This window comes from Mauremys mutica, chromosome 20, assembly GCF_020497125.1.
Source record: "Mauremys mutica isolate MM-2020 ecotype Southern chromosome 20, ASM2049712v1, whole genome shotgun sequence".
NCBI classification, from domain to species: domain Eukaryota; kingdom Metazoa; phylum Chordata; order Testudines; family Geoemydidae; genus Mauremys; species Mauremys mutica.
In genome coordinates, this window is record NC_059091.1 from 4662886 (window position 1) to 4681689 (window position 18804).

The 18804-nt window shown below is 56.7% G+C and overlaps 1 protein-coding gene across 1 annotated transcript; it reads left to right on the top strand.

Annotated features, from left to right (window-relative positions):
- Positions 1 to 12: 12 nt before the first annotated feature.
- TSPAN31 (tetraspanin 31) lies at positions 13 to 18692 on the top strand. The gene is made up of 6 exons (XM_044995174.1): positions 13 to 213; positions 8527 to 8694; positions 12492 to 12572; positions 15079 to 15228; positions 15598 to 15726; positions 15945 to 18692. Exons 1-6 carry the CDS (start codon positions 13 to 15, stop codon positions 16017 to 16019), a joined length of 804 nt encoding a protein of 267 aa, XP_044851109.1. The 3' UTR covers positions 16020 to 18692.
- Positions 18693 to 18804: the final 112 nt, after the last annotated feature.

An 18804-nucleotide genomic window follows, 5' to 3' on the forward strand; every position in this document is an offset into this window, starting at 1 on the left:
TGCGCAGGCGCAATGCGGCGAGGAGGGCGGGCCCGGCGCGCAGGCGCAGGGCGGCGCTGGGCGCTGGGCTGGGATTTAAAGGGCCAGGAGCGGCCCGGCCTGCGCTGTCCCCGGAGCCTGCGGCCGGCTGCCCCCCCGCCCGGGAAGATGGTGTGTGGCGGCGGCTTCGCCTGCTCCCGCAACGCGCTCTGCGCCCTCAACGTGGTCTACGTGGTGAGCGCGGGCCCGGGGCTCCGGCGGGGCCTCCCTCAGCTCGGGGGTGGGGCTCGGCCTGGGGGGAGGGGCCCCCCTTCCCGCGCTGGGCCTGGGGGGGGCGAGAGCCCCCCTTGAGCCGGGGGGAGGAGGAGCCCCCCTTGTGTCGGGGGGGGAGGGGAGGAGCCGGGGGGAGCCCCCCCTTGTGTCGGGGGGGGAGGGGAGGAGCCGGGGGGAGCCCCCCCTTGTGTCGGGGGGGGAGGGGAGGAGCCGGGGGGAGCCCCCCCTTGTGTCGGGGGGGGAGGGGAGGAGCCCCCCCTTGCGTCGGGGGGGAGGGGAGGAGCCGAGAACTGCCCCCTCCTGTGTTGGGGGGTGGGAGTGTCCCTAAGGCAGGGTGTACTGCATGGGTGTGTGGCCTGTCTCTGCTCAGGTTGTAACTTCTCTGGGGCCCATAGGGGCTCTGATATCTAGGGCAGCTGACTTGACATCTTCCCTAGCCCTGAGCTCCGTGAGGAGAATGGCTTTTCCCCACTCCTGGCCGGAAGGAAGTAGAGCCCCCCCTCCCCCACAAACAAACATGGGTTAGTGCCGAAGTCCATGTCTCGGATCCAACACAGGCTGGGGATGGACTTCACTGTCTACTCCTCGACAGGCCGTGAAAACAGGCCTCCCCCATCCCATCCCATCATGCCCTAGCCAGCAGCCTGCCCTGACATCGGCATCTAAGGATCTCCAGTCGCCACCAGCAACTGGTCTACCCTGAAAAGTTTGACTGCTGTAACCCTGTAGTGTAGATGCTTCCTGCAGCGATGGAAGGGGTTCTGCCATGGATGTCATTAATCCACCCCTCAGAGAGGTGCCAACAAGGTTGAGTGAAGAATTTGTCCCTCAGACTAGCCCTTAGAGATATGACTAAATTGATATAATTTTTTTAAGTGTAGACCAGGCCTTATTGTTCTGTGAGGGGTATGATTCTTTAACAGCATAAGCCCTGCCTAGTGCATAACTGCATCCATCAGTCAAAAGTGCCTGATTTTGGTAAAGCTGTTTCTCCTTCCTGAACCAGAGTAAGCCATACAGGTTAAGCTCTCTATCCTATTTCAGAGTGGTAGCCATATTAGTCTGTATCAGCAAAAAGAAGGAGGCGTACTTGTGGCACCTTAGACTAACAAATTTATTTGAGCATAAGCTTTTGTGGGGTAAAGCCCACTTCATTGGATGCATGCAGTGGAAAATCCTGCTGATAATAGCCCACCTTCATCAATTACGCTCATTAGAGTTGGTATGGCAACCTGCATGTTTCATGTTCTGTGTGTGTGTACACACACACACACACACACACCCCCCTTCCGACTGTATTTTCCACTGCATGCTTCTGATGAAGTGGGCTTCAGCCCATGAAAGCTTATGCTCAAATTTGTTAGCTTCTAAGGTGCCGCAAGGACTCCTTGTTCTTTATCCTGATATATCCACTCCAGGGGGGTTAGCAGCTTTAGTTATACTGGAATAGGTCAAGTCACCAAACTTTCTAGTGGAGTACGGAAGTGCCTCAAACACCCAAGAAGCAGCCCATCTGCATTGCAGTCCAAACCAGCAGGGTTCGTGAGGCTGTGAGGCAGAACCTTTTCTCTTGAGTAAGCTGAAAACAAGGTTCCCCACTGTAAGTATAAAAGCTGCAGTCTGTCATTTTAGTTGAATGCTTCTAAGGGCCTGTCTATACGGAAACGGGAGCAGCTGCGCGGTTGTAGCGTTTCAGATGCTACCTGTGCCATTGGTCTAGGTCGTCAATCTCTGAGAGGTGGTAGCTAGGTCAATGGAAGAATTTGTCCATCTTGGGTCGCTATAGCAAGACATCTCGGGGGTGTGGCTTTTTCACACCCCCAGGAGACACAGCTATACCAATGTAAACTCCTAGTGTAGCCCAGGCCTAAAAGTTATTCATTGGTGATTGTATCTGTGAGACAAGGAAGTGAAACTTCAGTAGCTCTTTCCTAACATCTTGCTGTAATAGGCATCTTACGCTGATCATAGACTTTAAGGTCAGAAGGGACCATATGATCATCTAGTCTGACCACCTGCACAATGCAGGCCGCAGAATCTCACCCACCCGCTCCTGTATCAAACCTGTGTCTGATTGAAGTCCTCAAATCATGGTTTAAATACTTTAAGGTGCAGAGAATCTTCCAGCAAATGACCCATGCCCCACGCCACAGAAGAAGGCGAAAAACCCCCAGGGCTTCTGCCAGTCTGCCCTGGAGGAAAAGTCCTTCCTGACCCCAAATATGGGGATCAGCTAAACCCGAGCATGTGGGCAAGACTCACCAGCCAGTTTCAGCTGGCACTTGAAGGCTTAGTTAGCTTCAGTAATCGAATATGTTCTGCGGGAGAGTGTTACATAAATGCACATTATTTCAGTGCCTATTTAGCAGCATCCTCTTGATTCTCTGGGATACTCTTCTAATCTGGTTACCCAGAGGTCACACCCACATAACTGACATGCATCTTCTAGGGCTGTCGGAGGCATTTCTTGGAAATCTCCCGTGAGCAATAGCAATACTGAGTGTGCTGGCACAAGAGGAACTGGCCTGGTTTAGCAGTGTCCCTAGCGTGGATGACGACATGTCGACAGCATGGACTTTCCGCCATCGTCTGTATTGGGGTAGTGCCTGAGAGCCCCGGTCATGGGCCAGCGTCCGAGGGAGCTGGATGCTGAAGAGACCAAAAGATCACACTCTAACCATGAGAGGGGGTCTCTCAGATTGAGGCCTGGGGCTCCTGGTGAGGCCCCAAGCCTGGGCAGCTCAGGTCTGGAATAAGCGGAGTGGCCCAATGATTGCTGTGAACTTGATAAGCGAGGGCTGGATCCATGTTGAGATGCTCAGTGTCACGGCGCCAATCACAGGAATAACATGGCGATCCACAAAGCCTGAGTTAGGTGCCTAGACTCTCTATGTAATGAATGGGGAGAGGGAGGGGGAACTGCCTAAGCTAGCCAGTGGGAGGTGCCCAGGAGAGGGATGTAGGCTGAGTCCTGCCTCTCTGTCAGGGACAGGTGCCCAAGTCTGAGCTGTGTAGTAGGAAGAGCCTGAGACATAAACTCTTGTATTAGAGGCCTGGTATGAGGCAGGACCTGCTTATAGGCTCCCTTCTACTGCAGGGAGGCACCAGTCCTTGCTCGCAATCCCCAGCCGGTGACCCTCTCCTGGACGGCATAGGCACCTCAACCATCGGGAGAACGAGTTAAGCCCCTGCCTCATGCCACACAATGGAGTGATGCGTGGAGATGGTTGTGTCCACTTTAGGCCCAGTGGTTCGAGCACCCACCTGGGATGTGGGAGACAGTGCCCCCTTCTGCCTGAGGGGGTGATGATTTGAACAGGGGTCTCCCCCCTCTGAGTGCTCTGATCACTGAGTTAGGGGGTATTCTGATGTGGGGTTCTCTCAATCTCTCCTGCTGTTCATCATGTATAAATATGTGAGGCGTCACTGGGTGAGGGATTCCATAGGCTGGGGTTAGGGCCCCCACCTCAGAGGTGGGAGACCTATGGTCCAGTCCCCCTGCTCCAATCCGCTTCAGGAGGTGAAGGGAGCCCCACATCAGACTATCCCATCGCTCAGTGCGCTCCTGAGCGGTGGGAGACCTGTGTTCAAATCTTGTCACCTCCTTTGGTAGAGAGAGGAATCGAACTGGAGTCTCCCACATCCCTGGTGAGTGCACTAACCACTGGGCTAAAAGTGTTGAGGTGGTCTGTGGTAACATAAATCTGTCTCACTGACTGGCTCCTCCAGCCAGATTTTGAATGGGGCCCTGTCCTGTATGCAGCCTCTGAACGTGATTCCTGGACTGGGCCCTGCAGAGAAGCTAGGCAGGCAAATATCTACCTTCCTCCAGCTGATGGATCTTTCTGGGGCTCAAAGGCAGAAACTTACTCACCTAGGCCATGTCTACTGCAAAGACTTGAGTGTTGGGGGAGTTTAGGTGCCTACAGGGTTAGGTGGCCACCAAGTGTGGTTTTGCAGATTAAAGTGGTGCATAAATCTGGTACGTAGGCACCTATGCCCCAGACTTGGGTGCCTTTGTGGATCAGGGCTCAAGTATTTTTGCCTTAGGTCCTGCAGAGGTTTTGAGTCTTCAGAAGCATTTATGGCCCATAATGCCTCCCCAGACTCGGTGCTCAGAGCTGGCTTTTTAACAAAGTGGCAATGTTACTGATTCTTGTCTTGCTCTAAGCTTTTTCTGCCGGTCGCTGGGTTTGACTGACGCATCAAGGCAGAGAGGCTGCCCTCCTCCCTGAGCAGCATGTAGGAACAGGCAGGGATGGGTGAAACGAATGCAGACAGAAAGTGAGAGAACGCATGGTGAGAAGGGGGTAGGAAAATGGACAGACAAGTAGTGGGAGGGCAGCCATGAATCAAGGCCTGCCAGCAGAAATGGTTGGAGCCCTTGTGATGAGCGATCTAGCGTGCAAATTCGTGAGCTGCCTTCTCTGGATGTGCCTGGTTAAACTACACTGAGGGCCCAATTCTCTGGTGCCCTGCAGTCGCACCAGTACATGGTGCTACCAGTCTGACCCTGTTGCACTTCACACCAGGGCTGAATGGGTGTAAATGACAGTAAATTCTGGGCAATGGGGAATCAGGCCCCAGGTATCTATGGAAGCCGAAGGCATCTGTGCGACCATGGCTTGAATGGAAAGCCTGGCCATGCAGCCAAAGCCTAGTGAAAAGGATAGTTTGTTTAAAGCTCTGAACACTAGTTCCTCTTCTACGTGGCGAGAGCACTGGGAGCTAGGACTGCAGCAGGGCAGGCTGAGCGCGCGGCTCAGGCTTTCCATCCCATCAGCTCAAGAAGGGAAAGCCAGAATTGCGCTGCCCCTACCCCTGGGGCAAGCTCCGGGCATCCGCTGTAGCCTGTGCTTCCAAAGCGAACCGCGTAGGAACAGCAAGCTGAAAGGAGCAGCGCACGTGGGGATGACTGTGTTGGAATAAGACCTCATGTCCCACAATCCTGGCCTGGAGCAGAGCTCGTCTTCAAGCCTCTGCTGTGCGCCCACCCACAGACATGAGGAATTCGTCATGTCCATTAGCTTGGCCTAAAAGTAGGTAACTGCAGTAGCTTGTCTGCTCCATGGGGCTGACTGCTAGAAAATGAGACAGGCAGGGATGTCAGAAACCAAACTGGGCTGGGGAGAGGGCCCAGCCCTTGTCTGATGGAGAATAAGGAGGTGGAATCGCTCTAAGCGGAGAGTGAAACGCGCGCTGACAGGAAGCGGATTCATCGCTGACGGAACCTCGCTGCGGTCAGCTGCAGCAGGGGAAATCTAGCCTACTGTTTCCTTTGTCCCAGGAGACAGCTGTGCGGGATTCCTCCTGCGGAGGAGACCAGCACATCTGTCTTGAGCAGCTGAACGACACGCAGATCTGTGTGTCGCTGTGCTAAAGAATAAGTGCAGGAGAGAAATCCCAGTGCTCCTGCATGACCACTCCCCAGCCATCCTCAGCGGTAGCCCAGTTAGAGGGTGTCTCATGCTCTTTTTTGCAAGGTGCCCCCTCCCCTGCCCACATAAAGACATCTTCCATGAGAGCACCGCCAGCAGCAATGGTCACCTGCGACGTTCTCTTGTTTTCCTGGCAACCCAGTGGTCACCAGCTGCATTAGTTTGTGCAGAAATCAGCAGGGTTTCACTGACTTAAAAACCCATCTGGTCTCTGCTAGAGCTGACGTTACTGCAGATTCTCTGAAACATTAGAAGTTTAGAGCTGCAAGTGCCACCCTAACTCTGTTCTTTACACCAGCTCTTTGGAGGGGTGACTTCAAATACTGTCACGCTGCTAGATAGCTGTCCCTAGCGGCTGAGATTTGCCATGCTGGGAGGGGAGGTGCAGTAAGCTGGTACAGATGTTAGAGCTGCACGGTTCACGTCGTTCTAAAGTGCTTCACAGACGAGTCACCTAGGAGCTACCTAATCACTGAAATGCAGCCTGTTGTTTTTGGGGGTGGGCATGGGGTTGTTAAAAGCAGGTGGTGAACAGCCTGCTGGCAAAGAGACACTTCCATTCAAGGCGATCAGGGAAAATCTAAACTCTAGGGGCTACTGAGCATCTGTAGCAAGTGCGTGAGACTTGTCTGACAGTCCCACGCGAAGTCTCAGAAGATCAAACAGGCCAGGATTCAAACGCCTGGTTCTAGGCAACCTAATTGTTCACAACCCAGAACACAGAGAAGGTGGGTAAAATCCTGGTTCTGTTTAAGTCAAGGGTGTCTTCACTGGGGCCAGACTATGACCTGGTATTTCTGGTGCTCGTCGCTGTAATATCTTAGGGTATGTCTGTACTGGAGTAAAAGAGCCATGGCACAGCTGCAGCTGACTCGGGCTTGCAGGGGCTATAAAGTTGCAGGGTGGAGGTTTGGGCTCGGGCTGGAGCCTGGGCTCGGAGACCCCATGAGGAGTGATGTGATGGAGGAGGAGTTGCAAGAGAAGCAGCCTGTGTTGCTGTCTATATTCTTATTGCTGACCTGGTCATATTAATGTGCACAAGCTAAACAGCTGTTTGGCAACAGCTTCTGAGTTTAACTATATTGGCTCCCAGCCCCTGTATTGCTCTGTCTTGTTGCCATTTGACTGACCTGGAAGGTGCAAATGCACAAAGGTGCCTCTTTAACTGGATTTGGAAGCCAGCACGAGCCCCTCTGGAGGTGCTCTGAACTCACTTCAATTGGCCTGTTCTGATGTAGCTCAAGTCATTAAGGAATCAAACGCTGCAAAGCCAACATAAGCCCGTCAAACTTTTTTTTTTTCCTGAGTGCCTGCAGAGGGGCTTGGGCTAATTTAAGAAACCAGTTCAGTTTAAATGGATGCTCGTTTGTGTATAAAGGAGGCCAAAAGATGGCAAGACCTAGCCAATTCCTCCCCCAGTTGGAACCTATTTTATGAGCGCAAACGGTGAGTGGCTCTTTCTGGGACGTATCGGTCTAGGAGATGAGAAGAAGCAGCTACCCCACTCCTAAAGGAAGTAAAGGTTAACTTCAATGTGAAAAATACATCCGTGCTGTCGAATGTGCTTCTGGCTCGGAAGTGTGGGTAATAATAATAATCAGACACAAGCCAACTGATTAAAAGATGGCAAACTCAAACCAATACACCACACGCATGTAGTGAAACAGTGGAAGCTGAGGCCACAAATGTAGCAAGCTTCAAAAGGGATTGGATCCTTTTGTGGAGAACAAAAATCTCGAGTTATAATTAATGCTAACAATCTAGAAGGGATATAACCCTCATGCTTCAGGCTCTAATAGAGACCAGACTGAGACCTAGATGGCAGGAAATAGGTAAACGAGGGATAATCGACTGTTGGTTTCTTGCACTTTCCTCTGAAACGTGCTGGCTGCTGTCAGACAGGAAACTGGACGAGATGGACAGTGAGTCCAATCCAGTCTGACAGTCGCTAGGTTCCTGGAGTAGAGATTGTAGATTACAGAGATGCAGAAGTGCATTAGGGGTGCATGTAAAATGTGGAGACTCCCCCACCCCCAAAGATGCAAAACTGGAGCTGGCGTCCATTCTTCCAACATCTGATCTCTTGAAATGGGTGATTAAGAAGCCAGCTAATTGCAGGCGTGCGTGGGTGGGAATGTGAGCTTGGATCTTGGCATGAAAGGAATGGGGGAGGGCCCGCTAGCTGGGGTGGGGGCGAAGGGCTGGAATAAACAATGGTTAATGGAAGGGGAAACCGGCAGGGGTTGGACGAGAAGCTGAAAATAAAAACCGGAAAAGAGTAAGTCACAAAACGAGGCCCCAGGCCAGCTGATGCTTGGGCACGTGCTTACCTTTCCCGGCTTGGGGAGTCCTGTTGCAATCAGTGGGGCTACTCACCCAGCATTTTACTCTCCTAAGAGGAAGGCCAGGTTTAGTGGGTAAGTTTTGAGGCCAGACCAGGAAGGGGACAGTACTGGTTACAAAACCAAATAGCAGGTCTCCAAGTGCTTTACAAAGGGAAGTATCATTAGCCCCATTTTACAGATGGGGAAGCGAGGCAGAGGGTGTCACTCAGCTGGGAACAGAACCCAGGTCTCCCCAGTCCAGTGTGTGGTCCACTTGCTCACCCTCCCTCCAAGTAACATGGCAGGCCCCCAGCGCTCCCCCTTTGCAGCCTCTCTGTTTAGACTGTCAGGTTTTTGGGGGCTGAGATCTTGTCAAAGCCCCTCCTTGTGCTATGCAGGAGATGAGAGGTGCCTCTCCCAGGATGCAGAGGTGATGCGGGGACCAGTGTGCTGGGTGGTGCGGGGGAAAGGGCCCCCCCCACATCCCAGGTTGACCTTCTCTTGTTTTCCAGCTGGTTGGGTTGCTGCTGATCGGCGTGGCTGCCTGGGGGAAAAGCTTTGGCATCGTCTCCAGCATCCACATCATCGGCGGAGTCATCGCCGTGGGCTTCTTCCTGCTGCTCATTGCCATCGTGGGACTCATTGGGGCTATCAACCACCACCAAGTCATGCTCTTCTTCGTATCCTTCTCTGCCGCCTGGGAGGCCAGGGCCATGCCACGCTCCTCACGACTGCCCTGTGCTGCTAATAATCTCCCCGTTCTCTGGCACGAGAAGTGCTCCAGAGCTCAGCCGCTGCGTGGAGCGAGAACGGGCCTTGAGTAACCTCAGGGCTCGGCTCCATCTGCTGCGAAAACTGTCGCTGTGCGGCTCCATGAGGGGGAGCCCCACAGTTGTCAGGCCCTTCTCTGAGCAGGGTTATGGGTGGGTCAAACTCTGTCTAGCCCAGGGGTCCCCAACGCGGTGTCCGCGGGTGCCATGGGTCCAAGTGCACCCGTGTACTGGCCGGCGGGCGAGCATCTGCCGAAATGCTGCCAACAAGCTGCGTCATCCAGAGGCATCGCTGCCAAAATGCTGCTGATTTTCGGTGATATTTCGGCAGTGACACCTCTGGACGACACTGCTTGTCGGCATTTTGGCAGCGACACCTACAGACATTACCGCTTGGCAGCATTTCGGCGGGTGCTCGTCCACCGCCACGGTCCTCCGCGGCTCGCAGACGAAAAAGGTTGGGGACCACTGCTCTAGCTGATCTGGTGGCGGTAACGATTGGGAACCCAACCCGAGAGACTGAAATCTGAAGGTTTGATCCTTAGGACCCTGCTAGGTGGTCTCGCTCGCTACAGCGCAGCGGCAGCCTCTGCCGGGAAAGCCAGACGCTCCCTTCGGGCAGTGGGCCTGGCTTTAGGGTGAGGATCGCTGGCCCCTGCTGTGCTACAGCTCAGCCGGTCGCCATGGTCTGGTCTGGCTCTGACCTCTATGAAGAGGTGGCAGGGCCTTCCCTTGGAATTCCCCTGCGCCCCCAGCCCAGCTATGGGCACGTGGTGTTGCAACAACTACATGAATGACGTGACCGTTCTCTCCAAAGTTGGGGAGGAGGCTTGGTGGGAGGAGTAGCTGAGAGCAAGTGGGTAGAACAGGTGGGGTGTCTAGACTGGACTGGAGGAGGAAGTGAATGTGCCGTGGGAATCTGAGCGAGACGGGCTGTGGGTAAACGCAGGCTGGGGCCGGTTTGAACTCTCGCTAGGTAAAGCACTTGAGACCGGGTGGCAGGGACAGCCCTGCAGACTGCCAAGGGAGCAGCAGGGAGGGAAGGAGTCTCCCTGCTCTCCCACTCCGGGGCATGGGGCGGCCTGTGGGCGCTCACTGGGGTTCTCTGTCCTGCTGTGCCCCGTAAGAAAAAGGAGGCGGGCATCTCCGAGCGACCCACTCCTCCGGCCTGCGTCTCCACAGGCCGGTCAGCCAGAGGGGCCCCGTTGGGCCCTGCCCACTGCCAGGGTGGCTGAGAGCGAGGGTCTCGTTCGACGCCCGCAGCAGCCGGATTTCCATGGACTTGTTCTAACCCCTCCTGCTCAAACGTACGGGGTGGCGGGGGGAGAGCGCAGTGTCTGGCGGAAGCTTGGGAGTTACGGTTCTAGCCCCTCTTCCAGATGCTCCTTTTTCTCTATAAATAACCCCCCCAGCACATCCCTCCCCACCCTCTCCGGCAGCCAGCCTGACGCGCAGCTCCCGTTCCGCTCCCCTCGCGCGTGGGTGGGGTTTTTCATCTCCATTTAGCTGTCGTGAGGCTGGCAGATGTAGCTGCTGCACTTTGAATATGTTCTTCCTCTGCAGAGCCTGTCACATCACTGGGGCACTTCGGCATTGAGTGCTGGTTGCTAAGGGCTGCTGCAGGCTCAATGCCAGGCAGGCGCTTGCCAGAAGGGAGCTGGGGACCCAGCTTGGCCCAGATTGGGGCAGAACCTATGTCTACCTAGATGAGGGATGAACAGGGCCAGGCGTGGCTGATTGCTACCTACAAATGGGCTGATATTTCAGCGAAGGGGAAGTGATGCAAAGAGGAAACCACAGTTCCACTTGAAACCTTAACTTTTGAGAAACCGACCTAATCTTTAGCGGAGCTGGCTGGTGACTGTAGCATTTTTGGAGACCTCAGCAAGGGTGACGGGAACTCTGCCAGCCTCTGTTAAGGCTAAAGTCTCGTTAAACAAGGCGGGCTGGCAAATGCTGCCCAAGCACCAGAGGGCAAAACCAGGTCTCAGTGGGGATCATTCCAATCTTGGGGTGGGCAATCCCCCGGACTTTAGGGGAACCATAGCAGGAGGAAGGAAGGAGAAGCTGAAGCAGGAGGTCATTAACTCTCACGCTGAGGCTGGGGCCGCAGTCATTCAAGTCACTGAGGCCAGGTTCTGCACCAGCTGCTCTTGTCAGCAGACTAAGGGCGGGTAGACGGGCATTTGTTTTGGCCCTAGTGTAGGTGCAGTTATATGGGTGTAAAAGGGCTTTGTTGGAATAGCTTATTTCCCTCAGCCCCTGGGTGTAAGCGGTGGGTCCCCTAGGAGTGTTTGCCAGTATGGTGAGAGCGCGAACCTTTGAAGGAGAGACTAGGCCATAGGAAGCTCTGGGTGGCTTTGTCCTGTTTGCACCCTGCCTAGCACAGCCAGAGATCAGCATCATCCTGTAACCGCCTCGGGGTGGCTAGGCTCTGGCATAGGCCTTGGAGCGCCGAGCCGGCTAAACCCAACCGGCACAGCGCCCTGCAGGGGGGGGTCCCACTGCCCTCCACTCCTGGGCTGGGGCCGGGGGGGAGATCAGGCTGCTGGAGGAGAGGGAAAGTGGAAACATCTCTTTCCCCTGCCATACACACACTTTAAATGGTGGCTCTGCTGGCCCCAGGCCTGGCCCAGCAAAGCCGTGTGGACAAACTCCTTGCAGCACCAGCAAGCTGAGGCTGCTGGTTTTATGTCTGTTGCCTTCTCTGACTCAGCCGTATACTGAGCTCTACATTAACGTGTACGTGAGGGGTTGCCTGTGGATAAGTTGTGTTTAAAGGACCCTAATTAGCCATTGATGGTCACCCCTTGGGAAGGGGAAGCTCCCAGCTCAGCTGCTATGGGTGGGCTAGAGGAAGATGGGCCCTTTTCTCCTCACAAGGCACCTGGGATGGCGGAGTCCTTCCTGGAGCAAAAGTCTCTTTCCATGCAACTACCCACCCTGTGCCCTGAACAAGGTGTTAGAGCAGGACCCTGCCAATGGGCTCTACTCCTGCTCTGCCCTGGCCTTGTCTAAGCTCAGAGACACACAAGTCACTTCACCTTCCTCTGGCTCCGGTTCCCCACCTGTACCATGGAGCCGGCACAGCCCCCCCACCCCAGGGCTTGTCTGCAGAGGAGACCCACCAGAGGGACCTGCTCTGGAATAACCCACCTTGTGGACCCACTTCCAGCACAAAATCTACAGTGGAATAGCATCAACAGAGGGGAGTTGCTCCAGCTTTGCTGCGCTGCTCGGCAGGTTCCCGTGGAGACAAAGCCGACCACTGTCTCTTTGTAAAGCCGCAGCCTCCTTTCCCCGATGCCACACTCTGTACGTTTACACCCTCAACTGACCCCATGACTGTCTAGCTAACCCCCACTCCAGTCTGAAGTTCAGAAGGTTCTGGGGGAAGCACCCAGCATGCTCGGGCAGTTGGCTTGTGGTGCTAGCATAAGCAAGGGTTGCACAAAGAGGTGGTGTCCTCTCCATGGGAGTTCCTGGCTCCCCTGAAATAACTGGGCTATGGCTAGAGGGTGGTAGAGCGTGGCACAGGTTTGGTCTTCTGCAGGGGATTTGGCAGCTGGCGAAGGAAGCTGCCTGGGCAGGTGCCGGGTTGCTGTCACGGTCCTGTTCCACCCAGGAGGCGGGGTAAGGGGGCAGGAGGCTGGGAGGAGATGGCAGCGTTCCCCTGCCGTGTTTCCTTAACACCGACTCTTCCTCAGTACATGGTCATTTTGGGGCTCGTCTTTCTCTTCCAGTTGGGAGTCTCCTGTTCGTGTCTAGCCCTTAACACAAGCAGAGAGGTGAGTCAGCCTCCCTCCCCAGCTCTTGGCCACAGTGGCTTCAGCGAGATGCGCTGGAGAATCTGTACATCCGTCTTCACGGGGAAACGGGAAGGGGCCCTGGCAGCTGCTCTTGGGGCTTCCAACCAACGGGTTCAAAGGTGTTTGGTGAAACTCTCTTCCCATTAAGCTCTGGGCCTGGTAGATGTCTCGCCAGCCCCTCAGTGCAGTGAGGTGGCTCCTCTATCTGGTTTGGCTAGTTACAGCCCCCAGGTGTCCCCCCGGAATCAGGGCCTGCAGGCCAGCCAGACCCATGTGAGATCCCAGGCTCTGCCCCGAAGAGCATAGGCCAAGGGCTTGTTACTGCAGAGTTGACACAGGGGCACCACTTGACTTGTATCTTGCCTTGAATCCCATCCCCCCCCGACCCCCTAATGCAGGCACGGTGGTGCTTTAACTCAAGTTGCCTGGCCTATCTCGGAGAGGTTACAGGTTGCCTAAGTGCCCTGTATCACCTGCTCGCCCCAGCATGTGCAGTGCAGGCGGTGGCGAGCTCCACACGAGGGCGGATAGTCCTCGAACACCTTCCCACATTGCTGCTCTGGTGGCTGGCAAGGACAGCCATGTTTGCCCACAATCCACTGGGAAAGAATTCGAAGAGCAGCTCAGCTTGCTGCAGCGCCCGGCTCAGGCTGCGCCTCCCGGGGTCTTAGCGCCAGGCCCCAGGGTGGAGGTTCAGAACAGGCTGTCCGTGGGGCCGGTCTCACGTGGGAGGAGAACTCGGGTTGACTCGGAAGAGAAGACAGACAGGAAAGGGGGTGGGGAGAGCCAACCATGCAAGAGACTGTCTCTACATGCAGTGAGGATGGGGCTTGTTGGGGGACTGGTTTAACTCTGTTCCTCGGGGAGTTGCTGGGAGTCTTACCCCAGAGCAGAGGTGGGGTTCTCGGGAACACCCGCCCACTTTCTCTCTGCATTTTAAAACCATCCCCGGCCTTGCCCCTCATCCCACTCCTCCGTTCCTGCTGAGCTGGGTTGATCGTGGTAGCGTCTGAAGAGCTGCATCAGCAGCGCTTTGCGAAACACCCATTTCACACTGGTCTTAAAGCTTGTCTCCTGCAACCCACCACCCCCACTACCTCTTCCAGAGGGCACCCTCAGCCCCCCTGCCCCTGTGCCTTGGGACAGCAAGAGCCAGCATCTCATCATGGAAACAGCCCAAAGCCAGCTGTCAGTGCTGGTGGGGGGAGCTGTAAGGGCTGAACATTAACCAGTGTTAAGGAAGATCCAGGGCCGTCTAGTCCTGCTTCGTACCAGGGCAAACACACCATTAAAAAATCTTCTTAACCTTCATTAAAAATGAGAAGGCAGAACAGGTCCAGCCTTTGAACAATCAAGTATTCACTACAGCTCTCATGCTGGCCCTGGCCCTTGGTCCCTTTCCCTTGAGCTGGTGAGAGTTTTTTAGCAGGAAAACCCCCTTTGGGTGCCAGGCTCTTAGATCAGTGTGTCTCAGCGACCGGTCCAGGGATTGGTGCCGGTCCCTAAGCTCTTCCTGGCAGTTTAGGAAGGCAGCAAGCTGGTTCCCGCTATTAAATAAGGCAGGCAAGGAACACTGGACGGTATCGACGCTGGTAAGAACTGTCCCGCGGGGAAGGGAGGAGTTAGCTGAGCTGTCTGGAACTGCTGCGGCTGCTAAAGTCCGAGCCCGTTTCATCCCAGCTGGTGTTTGGGCTGGAGCTGGTGTCTGGATTCCCTAGGCCTGGCCGGGGCATCTCTCAGGCTTAGACTGGTGGAGGGCTGAGAGTCCAGGAGCTAGTGGGGTGGTAGCGGTGATGGTGACACTTGCTTCAGTAGCTGATTTTTCTCCCTAGTCACTTTCTTTACAGACACCCCCGCCCCCCCCCCCCAGTGGGTGGAGTGGAACGGCCCATCCCTTGCTTTGTCCATGAATCAGCCCTACTTTCCAGCACACCAATTCTGGGTTCCCTGATGCCTGGTCCCAGGCTTTACCAGGCCTGATCGCAACCCAGCCCTTGAGTTAGAGCAATGGGCCTTGGGGGCCCTGTCGCACCATTCCCCCATTACCGTTTGTTGTCGCCGGTTACCACGACGTCTTGAGAACTCGCGTTCCCTTCCTGCCGTCGAGCTGAGAATTTGGGTCCGTGTGTAGCCCCACTGATCACAGCAGGCCCTGCTCTCCGCCCCCATCCTTGACTTTGGCTGTGCCCATTATTGTCTTCTGGGGGGGGCTTCTTCCCCCATCTCTGTCTGCCAGCTCCCCTCCTAGGGGGTCCCTCATCTAGCGCTTCTCCCCCACTATCCATGTAAAGCTGGTCCCCTGCCCCTATGCACCGAATGAGGGACAAAGGGGAAAACCTCTGGCTACCTGGCTGTGTGGAACAGCGTCCTCTAGTGGCTGCAGAGCAGCATTGCAGGCTGGTCAGCGTGGCCGGCAGGGCCCTGGCCCAGAGGGCACTTGCTGGCCGTGCTGTTCGTGGGGTAACCCTGGGGGCTCTGCCCACAGGAAAGTCTCTTCCGCGCCGCCTGGGACCTCCTGAGCAACAAGACCCGCAACGAGATCGAGGTGAATCTGAACTGCTGCGGGCTGCTAAACAACACCAATGACCCAGTCGCCATCAGGACGTTCCAGATGGACTACAACTTCTGCCCAGCTGTGAGTCCCAGGGTGGGGCAGCGCCTTACCCCAGCGCTTCTGCCTCTGGGCTTTCCCAGCTCGCCAGGGGTTCCCAGCTGGTCACCTCCAGGGGAAACCAGCCTGCTTCCCAGGGGCGGCTGTGGAGGCATTCGGGCTCCAGGGCTGTAACTCTGACTCCTCCCAGCCGGGCACGAGTCTCTATGTGCTGGGGCCGGCGGAGGATCAGGCATGTCTCTGGCAGGAGAGGGAATCCCGTTCACGCCCAGCCCCCTTGCCTGCGCCATGCTCTCCTGGCTGCTCTAACCGGGGGACGGTTCTGCTCCCCCGTAGCCGCGCTGCCCTGCCTGCGAGGGGAGTGTCACTGGGGGGTTTTATCATCCTCTCCAGATGTGTAAGGACAACACGACCAAGGGCCACATGCCCAGCTGTCCTAAGTGCGGGGAGAAGATGCTGAAGCATTCGGACGAGGCTCTGAAAATCCTCGGAGGAGTCGGACTCTTCTTCAGCTTCACGGAGGTAATTCCTCTGGCCGGGGCCGGAGCAGGTGGGGTGGGGTGGGATGGCGGGGACTCCAGGTCATCTCTCAGCAAAGCGCTTACACAGTGACCCTCAGGAGCTCCTTGTGACTCACCGGGGAGGGACCAGCACCACCAGGGGGAGCTGCAGCCTGTGACACAGGGAGCCCCCATCACACCTAATCCCCCCCTTCTCTCTCTCTCTCTCTGTTCTCCTAGATCCTCGGAGTCTTGCTAGCCATGCGGTACAGAAACCAGAAAGACCCCCGAGCAAATCCCAGTGCCTTCTTATAGACGGTCCACCCCCTGCCCCTTCCCCTCCCCAGCTGCTAGCCCCTTCGCCCTGAGACTCCATCTCCCTCCTGCTCGGAAGGAAAGCGACGCCTGCATCCGCCCCCCTCTCCCATGACCGTGTTACCAAAGCGCTGAGCGGAGGAAACGGCAGCTGCGTGGCTCCATCCTTGACATGAAGCCTTTGGCAAACGGCTGGTGGGAGCGGCGTGGGGTGGGGAGCCCCGCGAGAACGTTCTGGTGCAGCGAGAGCCCAGGCTCGGCCGTGCCAGAGCCAGGCAGCCCCGCTGGGCACGGCTAGGAGCATGAAGCTGCTAACCTGTAGCTAGGGCCCTGCTCTGGCCAGTTCCCCGGCTCTGTTCTGGCGCGTAGCCAAAGGCAGAGAGGCACGTTGCCCTGCTGAGACCGGCCATGCCAGCCTGGCCAGGCGCAAACTCCAGGGCAGGATTTACCCCTGTGGAGACCCACCTGGCCACAGCTGCGCTGACCCGACAAGGAGAGGGAGGGAACCTGCGCAGCGTAGAGACCGCGGAGCTGGAGCCAAACGCCAGGGCCCCGTCGTCTAGGAAGTTAGTTACGTCCCTTCAAGGGGTGGGGCAGGGGGCTGTGTCTCTGGTCTGTAGTAATCCAAAAGGAGATTGTACAGCCTGGCACGGGGCTACCTGCCCTGAAGATGTTCATGTGACGGGGGGGGGGAGGGGGAGTGTCTAACAGGTGCTGGGGCATAGCAGGAAATTTGGCAGTTTTATCCTTAGAATAAGTGGAATCTTAAGAGCCAGGCTGTAGCCTTTCAGCAGGTGGCACCTGGGCAGCTGCTCCTGCTTCCTCTTGCCCCACCTAAGGGCTTTGCAGGGACATTTCAGAGCCTTGGACCAGTTCCTCAGCCCCCTGCAGAAGAACCTTTCAAAGCCTCTGACCTCTATGTCCATGGCTGACGCCCAGCTGTCTGCCCCTAACCTCCCATGGGGCAGTAGAGACCAGCCGCCTTCCTGGAACGGCGAGAGCCTCAGCCGAGCTGGGGGTCCCATCCTCGTCCGCTGGAGCTTGCTTCTGTGCTGTCATAAAGGGATTGGCCTGCTGCAGAGGGGCCACCCCCCGGATTCCTTGCCCGGGTGATCTCTGCAGGGCAGTTCCCTGCCTGTTGCAGGGCCGGCTGGGATCTCTGCCAGCCCCCAGCTGTGGCATCTTTGGTTTTTGCTGCACCCCCGGCCTGAGACCTTAGCCCAACAGCCAGACGCAGCCTGACCGATGCCTTACTTAGAGCGCAGTGTTACACCTCCCCGCAGCAGGTGAGTTCGGCTTGAGACTGAGTGGGAGGGCCGGGCTGGTCCCACTGCATTCCCACGCACAAGTCCTGTGCTCTGCAGTGGGGCTAAGCTGATTAGCGTGTGGGGCTGGGAATAGAGCCAGGGCCAATGGATTCTCCCCCCTCCCCCCCAGTACGGGGACAGACCGTGCTAGCTTCTCGCCTTCACCCGAGTTTGCACTGAGTGTCTCCGCCAGCGGCCGTAGCCGCCAGCTCCGGTGGCACAGAACAGCCCCCGCTGCAGGCCGGAGCTCCCTGGCAAGACAGCGCTGGCCCAGCCACCGCTTGGCTGGACTCAGGCGGGCAGTAGCTCCCCAAAAGATGCCGGCTGCTCCCCCTCCCCTCGCATGCAGTAGAGGGCCCAGGCAGAGCTGGGTAACCCCCCCTCCCCGCCCGGAGAAGCACCGTCCTTAACCAACACTGGATAGTTTTGATTCTTCTTCCCGCCCTGCCTCTGAGAGTCCCCTCACCTCTGTGACTAGTGTGGTTAGAGCCCAGAGGGGCTGCATGCTATTTATTTATAAGTCTAGCTGGAAACTCTAGGTATGTTGTAGGAGTAGAAGGTGTTTTCCCGCAGTGCGACAGAGCCCTCCCTGCACCAGGCTCGGGGCAAGGAGACTGGGGCCTTCTGCAGAACCAGCACAAGCGCCTGATCCTCCAGCCACGCTTCGTTAAAGGGCCCTCTCCCCAAACCCTGCGGGCTGTGCCCACCAGAGCCAGCAAGGGGGCGACCGGGCAGCAGCACAATGCTGCTGGCTCCCTTGTCAATTAACCCTTGTAAGGAACTCGGTGAGCGTGCCCACGCCTCAGTGTTAAACACACACCAGGTGCAGGCTGCCATTAGCGGGCACCTGGGCGCAGCCCGACAGAGTGGGGAGCCCAGGCGCTGAAGGAGTCGATTTCCTCTCCACCGCCCGCTTGGATCAGTTGCCAGCTGAGCCAGCCTTGCAGCATGGAGTTCAAGGCTTCGCTCCCTGGGGAAGTCACCGGCCCCAGCTGGTATGTAAACAGCCGCAGGGCAAAGTCCTGCACACGGGCCCTCGGGGGGCACTGGGGACTCCCGTGTGACTCAGCCCCAGGCAGTGATACTTTAGCTGGGCTGGCTGGGGCGGAGGCGGCTTTCCCAGCAGCGCTTGTGGGCGCGGGCAGAACTCGGCTGGGGCACCAGCAAAGCAGACGCTGTTCCCAGAGACTTGTGTTTAAAGAGACGGGCAGCAGGACGTCAGCCTCCGTCCTGGCTCCCCGGCCGGGGGATCCGTGCTGGACCCGTGTTATCAGCGTCCATTGGAGAGGCTGGAACCTGCCCAGCTCATTCACTGTTGTGTGTATCTGTTACTTTATCGATTATTCAAATAAACACCTTTCAGTGACCCTCCGGCGCCGCAGTATCACTGGGGGGTGGACACTCCCCTTCCCCGTGGAGTAAAGGTGCAGCGCCCCCCACAGGCAGCGGTGAGACCCCCAGCTGGCAGAAGGCATGAC

Excerpts from the sequence above, each read along its gene's own strand:
- TSPAN31 (XM_044995174.1), top strand. The coding sequence starts at position 13 with ATGCGGCGAGGAGGGCGGGCCCGGCGCGCAGGCGCAGGGCGGCGCTGG. Across the intron at positions 8,695-12,491 it reads ACCAAGTCATGCTCTTCTTC|TACATGGTCATTTTGGGGCT; the intron begins GTATCCTTCTCT and ends ACTCTTCCTCAG. Across the intron at positions 15,727-15,944 it reads TCTTCTTCAGCTTCACGGAG|ATCCTCGGAGTCTTGCTAGC; the intron begins GTAATTCCTCTG and ends CTGTTCTCCTAG.